Source organism: Anolis carolinensis, chromosome 1 (genome assembly GCF_035594765.1).
Source record: "Anolis carolinensis isolate JA03-04 chromosome 1, rAnoCar3.1.pri, whole genome shotgun sequence".
NCBI classification, from domain to species: domain Eukaryota; kingdom Metazoa; phylum Chordata; class Lepidosauria; order Squamata; family Dactyloidae; genus Anolis; species Anolis carolinensis.
In genome coordinates this window covers 158151170-158165336 of record NC_085841.1, presented here as the reverse complement: position 1 = coordinate 158165336, position 14167 = coordinate 158151170, and the positions used below count along the sequence as shown (strand labels likewise).

At 39.2% G+C, this 14167-nt stretch overlaps 1 protein-coding gene across 1 annotated transcript in view; it reads left to right on the top strand.

Moving 5' to 3' along the window:
- col4a2 (collagen type IV alpha 2 chain) overlaps positions 1-14167 on the top strand; it is a 142850-nt gene that overhangs the window by 122461 nt on the left and 6222 nt on the right. The window contains exons 36-46 of the mRNA XM_062957331.1: positions 142-216; positions 1147-1254; positions 2651-2755; positions 4683-4754; positions 4953-5078; positions 6028-6144; positions 6699-6860; positions 6950-7048; positions 8857-9003; positions 11102-11218; positions 12428-12619. Of these exons, the coding sequence (XP_062813401.1) occupies positions 142-216; positions 1147-1254; positions 2651-2755; positions 4683-4754; positions 4953-5078; positions 6028-6144; positions 6699-6860; positions 6950-7048; positions 8857-9003; positions 11102-11218; positions 12428-12619 (1320 nt within the window). The remainder of the gene's footprint in view (positions 1-141; positions 217-1146; positions 1255-2650; positions 2756-4682; positions 4755-4952; positions 5079-6027; positions 6145-6698; positions 6861-6949; positions 7049-8856; positions 9004-11101; positions 11219-12427; positions 12620-14167) is intronic.

The window sequence follows — 14167 nt, the reverse complement described above, 5'->3', positions numbered from 1 at the left end:
CTGGAATGCTCCCCCATTCTTTCCAGAGTAAGGGATTCGTGGCAAGAAAATGTTTGGTTAAATTTTCACATGAAAAGATATTTTATAAAAATAAATGCTTGTGCATATACAGAAATGAAAGGTATTTTTTACTTCTAACAGGCAGTACAGGAGATACTATAAATCTGCCAGGAAGTCCAGGTTTTAAAGGAGATGCTGGCGTACCTGGACCTAGTGGTATGTATATATATGTGTGTTGGTAAGTTTCAGATCAGAGCTCCTTTTTCTAAGTTAGTCTTTAAAATGCTAGAAGATCTCTTTGCATACCGGTATCCCAGATTCCACACAGCCCTTTATCACAGGATCTGATCCCAGATTATCTGCCTTAAACTGGAATATGTGAGTCCCCACTGCCAGATAACCTGGGATAAAGAGATAATCTGAAATCAGATCCTGGAATATAGGGCAGTATGGAAGGGCCCTAACACTGGCATGTGTCTGGGCTCTGTCCTCAGAAGTAAGTCCCATTAAACTCCCATAGAGATATGTATAGAATCGCAGCCTCTATTACTTTAGATTTCAATTCAAGTAATCTGAAACAATGAAATGACCAGATGTATAATCACAGAATATTAGTCACATGTCAATATATGTTTAGTGAAATTAAATCCAATGCAATAACCTTATGTATAGACAATTTGTACTTCAAAACATTTAAATATATATAAAGAAAAAAGTATAAATAGCACAGCCTCAACAATACAAATACAACTCATTGAACACAATATGCAGAGAGTTACATTTCATTGGCATGCTTTTTGCTTATTAGCAAGGCCTAATTTATCAAGCTGGCAGAAATATTGTGAAGCAAGAAAATCTCTTAGCTTCCACTAATAAGAACAGTGTAATTTTTAACAGAAATCTGTCTCAAGTTATTTTCTTCCCAAAGCAAGTGCAGGCCCCCCTGAATTAATTCTGCAACAAAAACCCTGTGATTTTTTCACTTTAGGGTCACTGTAAATCAGAAATGACTAGAAGGCACACAACAGCAATATTCATGTTGAAATATGAAAACTATAAGAATGGCCAGATAAAGTTAAGCGTGACAGAGTAATCCAATGCGGTAGCAACTTTCCCTGAGAAAATTAATTTCCATTATTTTTGTAGGACTGAAAGGAGCCATTGGAGAAAAAGGTGATGTTGGTGATCCAGGTTTTTCTGGCATCGAGGGTCTGCAGGGCTTTCAAGGCTCCCCGGGTTCAAGAGGGCAAGGAGGTGATTTTTTTCCTTCTTTATAAAATAGTTTTATGTAGCAATGTTGATAACAAAACAAGGAGAAATACAAGTAGTAACATTTACAAAGAATAGTTTGTTACCTACAACTGCATTTCTTTAAGAGGTTGCATGTGAACCTAGACATTTCTGTTATTCTGCCTATGTAGTGTATCTTCTAACATGTCTCCAGTTAAGTGGTTTTTTTGATGTGAGCATCATCACTACCGTGCACCTGCCCCAATCTGCTTCCTGCTTATTTCCTATAGAGGGATATCTGGGGTGGAGGAAGGACAACTGGAAAAGAGCACATTGTGTGAATTCACAATGCCTACCTGGAAAAGTACAGTTGCAAGTTGGCAATGGATTTTTCATTGTGATCTTTGTGACTCACACAAATAGGGAAAAACAATGAGCTTCTCACCAGGGTAATGGATATGTCATGCCAATAGTGATAAAATAATCACATATCCAAATGTTGCATCAAAGCTAGCCCTTAAGTCACGTTTGTAATGCTGAGCTAATGGGGAAGACTGTGATCGCATCCTACCCAACACGTGTCCAGAAGAGGAAGCCTAGACAAAAAGGAAGAGTAATTGTACTGGTCACTCATTTGGACAGACATTGAGTAGAAACTGTTAAGGCTATTAAGCAATTGGCAAACCCAGACCAATAGTCTTTGTGATTTTCTAATAGGTTGTGTGCAGTTCACATAAAACACCAACTAATGCCAGATAGCCAATGAATGTAACTTTAATTCTCTATACATCAAAGGGCTGCTGGGAAGGGAGTAGGAAGCAAAATATATTTCGGCCAGGCGGAAAGCTGACTCCACTTTTGGCAAAAAGTGAGATGTCCAATTTCAAAATAACATCGTACCGATGAAACAGAAGAAAGAAAAATCAAAGTGAATAAGGAAGAATTCAGTCCCATCTTGAAGAATTGATATTTTGTACTCTTTAGTAAGCAGAAAGCTTTGGGTTATATATATTTTATGTTACTAAGCTATTGCACAATGTATTGTGGACAGACCAAACCTCTCATAGTTGTATTCAGTAACTTCATCAGTACCTTTGCATATATGAAGAAAATCTCCCTTTTTGCCTATGCATGTCAGCGTCCATTGCTTTCTTTGGCATAGATTTTATACCATTATAATTTTGTAATAAATGTCTCAACAAAAGAACAGAGTTTGAAGCCTCATAATCCAAACCCATGGATTTCCTCAGTGACTCAGTTTAGACTGCCTTTCTTAAAGAGTTCCCTTAGTACAAGGCCAGAATTTTATTATTTTTATTATAGTGAGTATTAGGAAATGTATGCATGCATTACAAAATAATGTATAAACAGTCTTAGTTACGGTAACAATGTGATGGATGACTAAATATTTCTTCCACAGGATTCCCAGGGCAGCCAGGGGAGAAAGGCTTGCCCGGACGGCCAGGTATTCCTGGATCAAGTGAAAAGGGAAGCCCTGGGCAAATTGGGTTTCCAGGAGTAAAAGGTAAATTATTATGTATCCTTCACATCCTGTTTGCAATAAATGATAAAAATATTTTAAAGATGTTTCAGTGCACAAGTCCTCAAAACCAAAACTACATGCTATGATACATGAATGCATTTCTTTCCATTTAGTTCTCCAGGAGTAGCCAGGAGTGGTGGGTATTGTAATTAGACTGGTGACATCAGGGAAGTAGTGTGTACCACTTTCATGTTATTTTCCCCAATCATCCACTCTGCCTTGGTTACAAAAACATGGGCACACTGGGATGTAGAAATTCCTTAAAGATGGGGGCAAAAACCAGTGATAGATGGAAACAAGCTACATGGCTAATACAGGTTGAGTATCCTTTCCCCAAAATGCCGGGGACTAGAAGTGTTTTGGATTTTTTTATTTTGAAAAATTGTATTTGCATATGCATACATAATTAAATATCTTGAAAATAGGACCTAAATCAAATCTGGAATTCACATACACCTGATGTACATAACCAGAAGAGAATTTAATATACAATATTGAAAATAATTTGGAACATGAAATCAAGTGTTTGTATGTGAATAAAAAATGATCATTAAAAAAGCAAAGGTATTTCAGCCATCCCATATGGAAAAATTTGGATTTTGGAATTCCAAATAATGGATTCCAACCTGTACCACAAACTAGCCAAGGTCTTTCTTTTTGTTTTCCCTAACCATGAATCTCTGAAAAGCAGAATCAGACACACTATTTGCTGGCTGTTAAATCAGATTGATTTATATCTTCTAAAATAAAGCATTTATCAGATGCACTATAACTCTAAAAATGTTTTCAAATGAATTGAAATTTTTTTGTCTAAATATGCTTTAGATTTTGAAAGAAATCCACTTGAGAATAGAAATAACATGTTGTAGCTGGTGCTGGGAATTGCCAGAAAATAGTCCTGAATAACAGAAATGTTGTTTATTTATGAGAACTACTGCAACAAAAGAGAAAGGCACCAGCTGAGAGAAACAAAGTAAAAAGGATTTTTATTACAGGAACTCAATTGTAAGGCAGAAGTTCTGTATATAGGGTACTGAGCTAATCTACTTCGAGTATTAAGCATTTTATAGCTGAGACAGGACTGGCAAGAAGAGAAGAGGTGAAAAAGCATTCCTGGGGAGTATCACTACATAGAGATCAAATTGGGTAGAGACATAAAGGGAAGGCATTTTGACTCACTCAGCCGTCTCATTATAGAATTGCTGCCCCTTGTGCTAATCACTATTGAATTTCTCACAAAAGCTCATGGCAAACACATCGATTAAGAGAAATACCGGTAGATTGGAATGTAAAATGTTAGAAGCCATCTAAATTTCAAATGTGATTTAATGTTGCAATGTTTAGTTCAAATATTTTAATTCATTGTATCTTCATAAGTAAAAAATGAAGTTACAGTGATTAAGAGGCTTTTAATTTAATTTTACTTATGCTCTTGCACCAGAAATTACACATACCAGAATATGCCTTTGAATATATATATATATATATATATATATATATACACACACACACACACACACACACACACACACACATACATACATACACATACACACACATATACATACACACACATACATACATACATACATATATCTAGGCTGGAGTAACACTTTAAAAATGTACATGTTACTACTTACATAGAAATTCAACTTAAGAACAAACCTATCTTGTCTGTAACCTGGGGACTGCCTGTAATAGCAATCTTCTAAATGCATCCTGTAGAATACCTTGAAGCTTATCATTAGGTAACAAATACCAGGAAAATCATATCCTATGTATTTTAAAAAATATTTTGTTGTCCTCATTTTTACATGAAGACATTTTCTATAAATATATATTCTATATTTTTCTATAAAACATTTTAGCAATAAATCTTTACATAATATGCTGTGTGGTACTTTGGCAGGTCCACCTGGCCCCCGAGGACTCAGTGGATTAGATGGTTTGTCGGGAACGAAGGGCTTGCCAGGATCACCAGGTGTGTTCACATTATATTGGCTCTTATTGAGATGAGCTGCCTTAACTTGTGGACAGTTGAGTTTGATGCCGCGTGGGTTTTATCCAAACATTTCTGAAGCTTGCAGGATATGCCTTCCATATGTGAATGTGTAAATTAATTAATGTTTTCCAACTCCTTATTCCCATCATCATCATCATCATCATCATCATGCAACAGGTCCTGATGGATATGGCCTCCCAGGTTTTCTAGGTATTTGGGGTGACAAAGGTGCAGTCGGAGAACCAAGTACTATTAAAGGCAGTGTAGGACCTCCAGGTCAGAAAGGAGAAATAGGCGATCCAGGTGAGTCTTCAGTTGAATGGTATTAGAAGTATCTGTTTGATTGCCATATGGTTTTAAACATGCTGCCATCATTCTCCCTGTAACAAATATTCCTTAGCCAAAAAGTACTTGCCAAATAGTAAGTAAATACAATTGTAGTGTTAAAAATGAGCATTTGCTCTATAAATGAAAGTCAGACTTCATTAGGTAGCACTGAAGTGTGAAGTATGAACCAATACTGCAATACTAGCCTGGACAGCTCAGAGCATGAAATGCAAATCATAATTTGCCTTTTAAAGCTTGTAACAATAGAATATGGCACAGAATTAGAGCGGCATAAAAATTCCTGTGTGATAAGAATGATGAGATATCAACCTCTGGATTATATTTTTGTATTCTGTGTAAACAGAGTAAAAATAATCTTAATTTAAAGAGAGAGGATGAAAATAATGCTCAGCATCTTTGCAAAGCATACAACTCTAGGTTGTCTTTAACAAAAGAGAACATGTCTGTTGACGAGTGGCTTTCCTTGAATTTTCTACATCAGTATTATCCCTGATTTAAGAAACTGGGTCCAAAATGTTTTTGGTGCTCAAGGATTCTGTGTCCATCTTTTCTGAATGTATTCTCCTAGTGGGTGCTAATACATTCGGGATATTCGGCCAGCAGTGGAGTTCACAATATTTCCTCCTATGAAGCCAAACTGCCAGGGGATGTTTAAATGGGAAATGAGTAAGACATAGGGTGTTTTCACATTCTGGATATTCCAAAATTGATAGATAGATAATGTTCTCTAGTTAATTATTACTGAAGGGAACCAGTAGATTGTTGCCACTCATTCTATCATTAGATCCAGGGTAACATGGAGGCCTGTTGAAACACATTGCTGGACAATCTGTCAAAAGGAAATGGAAAGTGTCTAGTGTGTGCCGCCATCTCCAGTAATAATCTTTTAATTTCTAATTGGCAGGGATTCGAGGCCCAGTTGGTGCTTCTGGGCCTGATGGAAGTCCAGGCTTTCCTGGTTTTTCCAATATATCAGGAATACCTGGTGACATGGGATCACCAGGCTTGGATGGAGTACCAGGTAACATAACACTCCTGTTACAACTGTCAGTTATTATATTTTGTCAGCATTTCATCTTTTCACACTTCCATTCAAACAGTCACACCACCATAGTGCTCAGCCAGGATTTCAGCATTTTTCTCTCACCACAAAATAAGATAGACAAATATTCTGTATTTTACACTTGCGTGTATACACATTTCCTCTCCCAAGCAGATAGGCATTCTTTCTTTTTACTTTCTCATTCATTCCTACCTTTGTATGTACCTATCCTCATCTCCATGTTTTAAAATTTTACCAACAAGCATGACCTTCCGAGTCATTCCAACTCTGCTTTCTTTGATAAATCAATATATCCTAGAGGAATTCCAAAACATACTGGAACATCCCTCTGTCAAAGGTTGCATCAATAGGTAATATCGTAACATGAATGGTAGTCAGTCGGCTTATATACATCTGTAGAAATACATTTATACAAAGATAGGTGGCACATCAATATTTTCAGAAGCAGCCTACTCTGGAAAAAATCATCATTTTATTAATCTGAATGTCTAAACCATGTGTAAATCTTCTAGGCTATCCAGGAGTTCCAGGGCGTCCTGGGCTAGATTCTCCACCTGGAGCCAAAGGAGAATCAGGAAAAATGGGTGGTGTTGGAGAAGATGGTCAAAAGGGGCTTAGAGGAGACCCAGGCCTAGCTGGGAGACCTGGAATACCAGGTTTACCTGGAGCAAGAGGTAAGATGGCAGAACTCACTATTGAAAACCATTCTTTCTAGCTCAACAGATATTTAATAACACATTTGTTTCATGGTTTTACCTTGAAGGGTATAAAGGTGAACAAGGAGTCATGGGCTTTGTTGGAGTAATGGGATTTCCTGGTGCACCTGGCCCCATTGGACCCAAAGGAGACAGGGGGGCTATTGGTGAGTAAATGTTTTTATTGTTTGTTCAGCATTTAGAAGACAGCCATCTTCAAAAATTGCTTAAGATAGACCATACAAAACTGCAGTCTTTTTTTTTAATGTAAACCCTGTTTTGCACCAGACCTGCCCAGAAGAGTGATGGATTGTGTTCCCACTACTGTCTCACTCCTTCTCCTGCCACCAGCAATGGCTCTCATGCACAAGTCAGCAGTTGCCTTCTCACTCAGCCTATTGTCTTTCCCTAATACTACCCACTTTACTACTTGGCATGCATGCTACACTGTAACCATTCATTACAGAGACTAGCAGCATCTCTTCTACGTAATGTATAGATACTAAATAAGTAGGCACTGTATGATAGAGGTGGGAGGCTGACCCCAGTGCAGGCTAGTAGGACTTCACATGCCAGTCACGTCTTGGAACAAAGCGAACAGTTAGAGAGCAAATATTTTGTTGTTAAGAGGCAGCAGTGAGACATTTGCTAGCTGACTGGTTGACAGAAAGATACAAGCTAGGGGAAATAACTGGCCCATGGAAGGGGATGGCTGCTTATATAGCCTCCATTTGTGCTCTTGAGAAAGCTTTACATTTCTACTTCCTAAATGGGAAAAATACAGCTGTGGACGAATAGACTTTTTGGTTTTTTAGGAGCAGGTTGGATAGCATGCAAAGTCTTGTTAATCAAGAGAAATTGTGGAGAAAAGGAAAAGGAAAGGGTGTGGAAGAGGCAGTTTACCTATATAATGGATAAAGTAACAATATGACTATATAAGGAAGATTAATGGAGCCACAGCAATGAGAAACAGGAGGAGGAAATTAGGTTATGGGGCAAATGTTGACTTTTGTGTGAGAAAAATATAGGGTGGGGGAGACATCATTTCCTGCTACTTGAAGCAGCAAAATGTCTTAAGGGCAAGTTATATTCATTCAGGAGATAGGGTAAGGTAAAGGTTTTCCCCTGATATTAAGTCTAATCGTGTCCAACTCTGGGGATTGATGTTCATCTCCATTTCTAAGACAAAGAGCCAGTGTTGTCTGTAGACACCTTCAAGATCATGTGGCATCCATGACTAAATGGAGTGCTGATCTTTCCCGCTGGAGCGGTACCTATTGATCTACTCACATCCGAATGTTTTTGAACTGCTAGGTTGGCAGAAGCTGGGGCTAACAGCGGGAGCTCACCCCACTTTCCGGATTCAAACCGCCAACCTTTCGGTCAGCAAGTTCAGCAGCTCAGTGGTTTAACTTGCTGCACCACCAAGGGCTCCCATTCAGGAGATAGTGGAATTAATATGAGATGTTGGCAGGATATATCTTGACCTAGCCAGAAATTTAGGAGCTGATGCTGTTGTGGGCATCACTGCAAGAAAGATAAATGTGTTGGGTTTGAGAATTCATCATAGTAAATGTTACAGCTTGCTGAACCAAAGGTTATTGGTCAGTTTAATTAATCAGAAAAAAAAGGTTGGTCCTGCCTTGCCTGTGGCAGCACTGCTTGCCCTTTATTACAGACTTTAGAATTCATCAATAACTTGTTTTTTTTCTGCAACAACTTTCCAAACTTTTGTATTGTCTTTTGATTTGAGCCGTCGCATCTCTTCTCTACATGCCCTCAGAAGTAATTACACTGTTGTATATTTACTGAGTAGTAATTACTTTCAATGCCCTGTTTTATTGCTACAATGGAAACCAAAACAGAAATTGCAGTACTTGTAACAACACAAAGTTTAAAAAACCTCTAGTGTCAAGTTATGGAAGACAGAGTGCAAACAGAAGTCAATTACCTTGTTTTGCATTTTAACTTCTAGGATTTCAAGGTCCTCCAGGTTCTCCTGGATTATCCCCTGTCCCACCTAAACTGGTGGCTGAGCAGGGGACGCCAGGTGCCCATGGAAACAGGGGGCCTTCAGGTCCTGTGGGTGAAATGGGCCCTCAGGGTCCACCTGGAGATCCAGGTAAGAGATGATTCTTCAAGCCACTTGTGGGTTCTATAGCAACTTATTTCTCATTGCCCAAGCAATGTAGCATTTTCAGTTACAAAGCATGTTTTGTGAACATGATTCATAGAGATACGAATGTGAAAATGTTTCAACTAAATCTGTCAGTCAGTCATCAGGTTTTTTCTATAATGGCCCTCTGAGGAAAAGACTGGCAGCTAGTGGATTTGATAATTCTAACATGAATACTGACATGAATATCCAATGTTACCAGTCAGACTTGACTACTTTCTCTTCAGAAGTTCCGTATTTACTCAAGTCTAATGTGCATCTTTTTTGGCTAAATTACATCGCAAAAATTAGTGTGTATAGTAGATTAGACGGAGCATTAGATTTGCACACATGAACCAGTCAGGATTTTGAAGGCCAGTTGGGAACTACGCAAGGTGGTGTGTTTGCCAGCTTTGGCCTGACAGAGGGCCGTGGCTTCCCTTACATTCCAACTGTTCCATTGGCTGCCTCCTGGGCCTTGTCTAGACCTATTGTCAGGGAGGCAGGCAGCGGAACAGCCGACAAGCAAAGGGAAGCTATGCCCCTTCCAACAGGTGGAGGCTGACGAACTCACCAGTTCTGTGCGGTTCCCAACTGGCCTCAGAGGTCTCATGCATCAGATCAGTTGGGAACCACATGAGGCTGAGTCCTGGCGTGGAGGGGGGCTGTGACCAAAGATAAGGGGAGGGTAGTGCTGCAACAGGTGAAGCGGGGAGGAGCAAGCAGTAGCTGCTGCATCTGTCAGGCTCTTTGTTGAAAGGTCTCCTAGCAATGCTGTGACCAATTGGGCACAAATGGGAGGGGAGGGCAAATGGAATATGAGTGCTACTGGGATTAGCACCGCAGGGCATGGGTGCTTACACAGTAGGCGAACCTGGAGCAGTTCCTAGGTGGCTGGAGTTCAATCTTGGGGTGCCCTGCCCTTTTGCCCGTAGCAGGTGGGTGTGCAGCACCAGGCCTCATTTCAGGAGAAGTGGGGGAGAGGCTTTTCTGTTGCAAACTGACTCCATCAACTTTCCAGGAGCAGGTTTGGACTTGATATTTGCTTCTGTGGAATAAAGGTAGAAAGAGGGGGGGGGGGGGAGACCCGGAAAGGGAGGAGTGCAAGCACATGCCCACATGGAGGTGTGTAGGGGGACACATGAGGAAGGAGATCTATGCTGCTTTATAAAAAAGGGGGTGAGGTTCCAGACACCCACATGCATTCTCATGTGCACAGTCTGAATCAGGAAGGTGCATGTGTGTCTGTGGACACCTCCCTGATGCAGCTTTGCTTGTGCCATTGGGCCTGTCATCTTCTTGTTGAGCACAGGGTTTTGAAAATTGAGGTGCACATTACATTCAATGGTGCATTAGACGCAAGTAAATACAGTTCTATGTGAGAGGGAAATGTGATAATTGACCCTTCATTAATGAAGCCAGCATTGATTTTTGACAATGATAGATGTTAGAAAAACTACCTTATTCTGCCAAGTCTGTGAGAAAATTTATACCCAGTAGTTTTCCCCACACCATACCACCTGATTGTACCTGGTCTGAGGTCAGAATCTAAGCAGGGTCAGTCTTGACAAACACTTGGTGAAATCAGGGATCTGCCTGAAATTCTGGAGAGTCAAAAGATAGCGGTGTTGAAGTGGTTGTTTGACTCCATACACAGTAACTTCCTTAAGTTCCTGTGTTCCTCTGTCTCAAGAGGTCTTGTTTTGTCACAGTCACACACTGTTGCAAATTATTTCTATAGGTAACCCCATTCTTTTTCATAAGATAAACCTATCATTGCAGTCAAATTCTGCCATATATATTTGGCTACACTGCTTTTTCATGGAAGATTGAGGTAAACATAACGTATCATATTCTGTGCTGAAGGCAGTGAAAAAAATCGATCTAGTCCATCCATCGTCTTTCAAACACTCCTCCATGTGAGATACTGCACTCATCAAGAACTAGACCCATGCTATTAGTTTTGTCATTGAAACCATGATCGTTTTGTCAGAGCTGAAACTGCTTTTCATTTTTGCCCATGAAATGGCTTGAATTATAATACAGTTTTAACTTTATTTTAAAGGCTTTAGAGGCCCAACAGGTAAACAGGGACCTCAAGGAAGAAATGGAATACCAGCATTTCCTGGCTTTCGAGGTGATCAAGGGCAAATAGGACTGCAAGGCCCAGGGGGCTTTGAAGGTAAAATATCATCACCCACATTCTTTCTCCTTCTACATCTTTGTAGGACTTTCTATTTTTTAGTATCTAGTAAGCTTTCTTACATCTGTTAGATCATATATGCATATCTGGGAGCAAGGGTGACATTTCTGAAAAAGATAGACATTTTTAAAAGAATTCAGTCACTTTGTATCTTTTGCCTGCGAGACATGATTTACAATTGCTTTTTTCATAGGTAATCACATCTAAGACTGATGTTTTCCCCATTTTCATGGGGGGGGGCGCTCCCCTAGCCCCTGCAATATAGCATAAGTTACATGTTCAAAAGAAAAGCAATACATACCCATAATGCAGTCCACTTGAAATTTTCACTTCAGAAATCAAGTTGTTTCAGTTCACGCTTTTAATTCCCTCCTCCACTGAAGTGTAAAGAGATGCATACATAGAGAACACCAATATTCTGAGAGCTAGAGTATTTTTATTTATTTATTTCCTTACTTACTTTATGAACTTTATTTTTATTCCGCCTTTCTCCCCATAAGGATTCAAGGCAGCTAAGAATGACATAACATAACATTGACATTACACATTGAATGCAAGACATGCAAGAGCATTCAATCATGCAGTAAATTGTGTATCTACCTCTACCATGCTGAAGTTTTTCCTCTGGGCCCAGCTCCGTGTTTTTGAGCCCTGTTTTTAACCATTTTATGCCGTGCACTGACTTTTATAATTGTTCATTGATGTTATGTTTTTATTGATATGATATTGTTTTATTGCTGATCTTGTCTTATTGTTTTATTGCTGTTATTGTATTGCTGTCGGGCATGGCCCCATGTAAGCCGCTCCGAGTCCCTCTGGGGAGATGGGGCGGGATATAAAAATAAAGTTGTTATTATTATTATTATTATTATTATTATTATTATTATTATTAGTTCCCATGCCTGTTCTAAAATAGTAAAGGCGAGGAACACTGTGTAAACTGTGGCTCAGGAGTGTTAATATCAATGTAAAAGAGAATCCTTTCTTCTACTAGAATATGACATTTGATCCATTTTCATAGTGGCACTATTTGAGTTTCTGCAGTTACTTAACAATATTTGGTTTTGATTGGATTCTAACGATAATATTTTCCACATTCAGTCTTTAAAATCAGTTGATTTTCAGGACAATGTTTTCCTTAACCAGCCGTTAAAATCAGTTATTTTAACACACACACCCCTTCTCCAGGTGGTCCAGGTGAACCAGGTACCTCTGGCCCGCCAGGTATGCCAGGACGCAGTATTAACATAGGATATCTTCTGGTAAAGCATAGCCAATCGGACCAAGAACCCATGTGCCCTGTGGGCATGAACAAACTGTGGAGTGGTTACAGCTTGCTATATTTTGAAGGACAAGAAACTGCACATAACCAAGATCTAGGTATGCATATGTGAACTGAGAATTTTTACTTCCTTTTTCTGCGGAGACCAGGTACAAATGAGATTGTATTTGTATTTGATGCTGTTTTCTTATATTTTCAGATATTTGAATATTCTTCCACAAGTGAAAGTTGGAAAACATAGTTACAACATTAAATCTTTAAGTCTCTGTTAACTGTATCCTAGATAATTGAAAACTGATATAGTTTGGATCATTTTACAAGCAAAAATGAATTATCGCATTATAATGTGAGCTATTGTGGTATGAGAGTTGATACAGTAGGATAGCCAGACAGTGTGAATTTCTGGTTGTTGTCAGGGGAACAATGTGGCCAAAGCTGGAGGAGACATGGGAACTGCTTACCAGCACATGCTCTGCTTTCGTAATTCTAATTCAATTTAACTGCAGATATGTGACATCTAGACTTGACAGAAAAAAGCATTGCTTGTTAACCTGTGTTAACAATTCTTTTCCTGTAGTGCAAAGCTGAACCCCTTAAAAAGGTTTGTTCCTCTCTCTTGCCCCAATAGGCATGAATAGTGCAGACCTTTGAGGAGCACCCTCTAGTGAAAATAACTCTTTGTGAGATCAAATTACACTATGTAACAAAACCTGGGGGAAAAAATCTGTTCCTGGTTTGTTCCTGTTTAATTGTGCAGTACTTACTGCTGGGAAAAATGGAAGGAAAAAGGAAGAGTGGCCAACCAAGGGGAAGATGGATGGATGTTATGCTTGAAGTGACTGGCTTGTACTTGAAAAAGCTGGTAATGGCCTCAGCCGACAGGGAGCTCTGGCATGGGCTGGTCCATGTACCTCAAGAACTCATAGCACCATGTGATATATGGACCTCGGTACCTCTGTTAAGTTATGAAACTAAAAGGTTTCTTTCCAATGAAAAAGAAAGACAAGTACAATTTCTTTGCTCTCTTTCGATAGTGCAGAATACCCTTCATGCATTTGAGTTATGCCGGAACTTCTTCAGTTCTTGGAATGAGGAAAAAAATGGCAAAATAACTTCCTAATCCTGTGAAAAAGTGGGTTTAGTTTTGGATGAAAGTAGGAACCAAGGGTATAATAATATAATTTTAGTTTTTCCCTAGCTGAAAGACCTTTTCCATCTTTTGAATAATACTCATTAGCAAATCACTTCCTATGAGAAGTGTTACAAAGTATAATATAAAAAGGGTTGAAATGTATTATCTCAAAGCATTTTAGACTGTGCAGAAGTGCAGGATGGATACTATTGTGTCACTGGCAGACAGGTTAAGCAAACTCACCTGAGGAACAGCCTCCCATGAAGATGAAATGCCAAATCCTTGCTTCTGAGGGCTCTTCCACACGGCCATAGAACCCAGAATATCAAGGCAGATAGATAATCCACAATATCTGCTTTGAACTGGATTATCTGAGTCCACACTGCCATATAATCCAGTCCAATGTGGATTTTATACAGCTGTGTGGAAGGGGGCTGAGTGAGAAAAGAAATTATTGCTGTGATCCAGTGACAGATCATGACGGTTTGACTAAAGGGGTTTGACTTTGCATGGC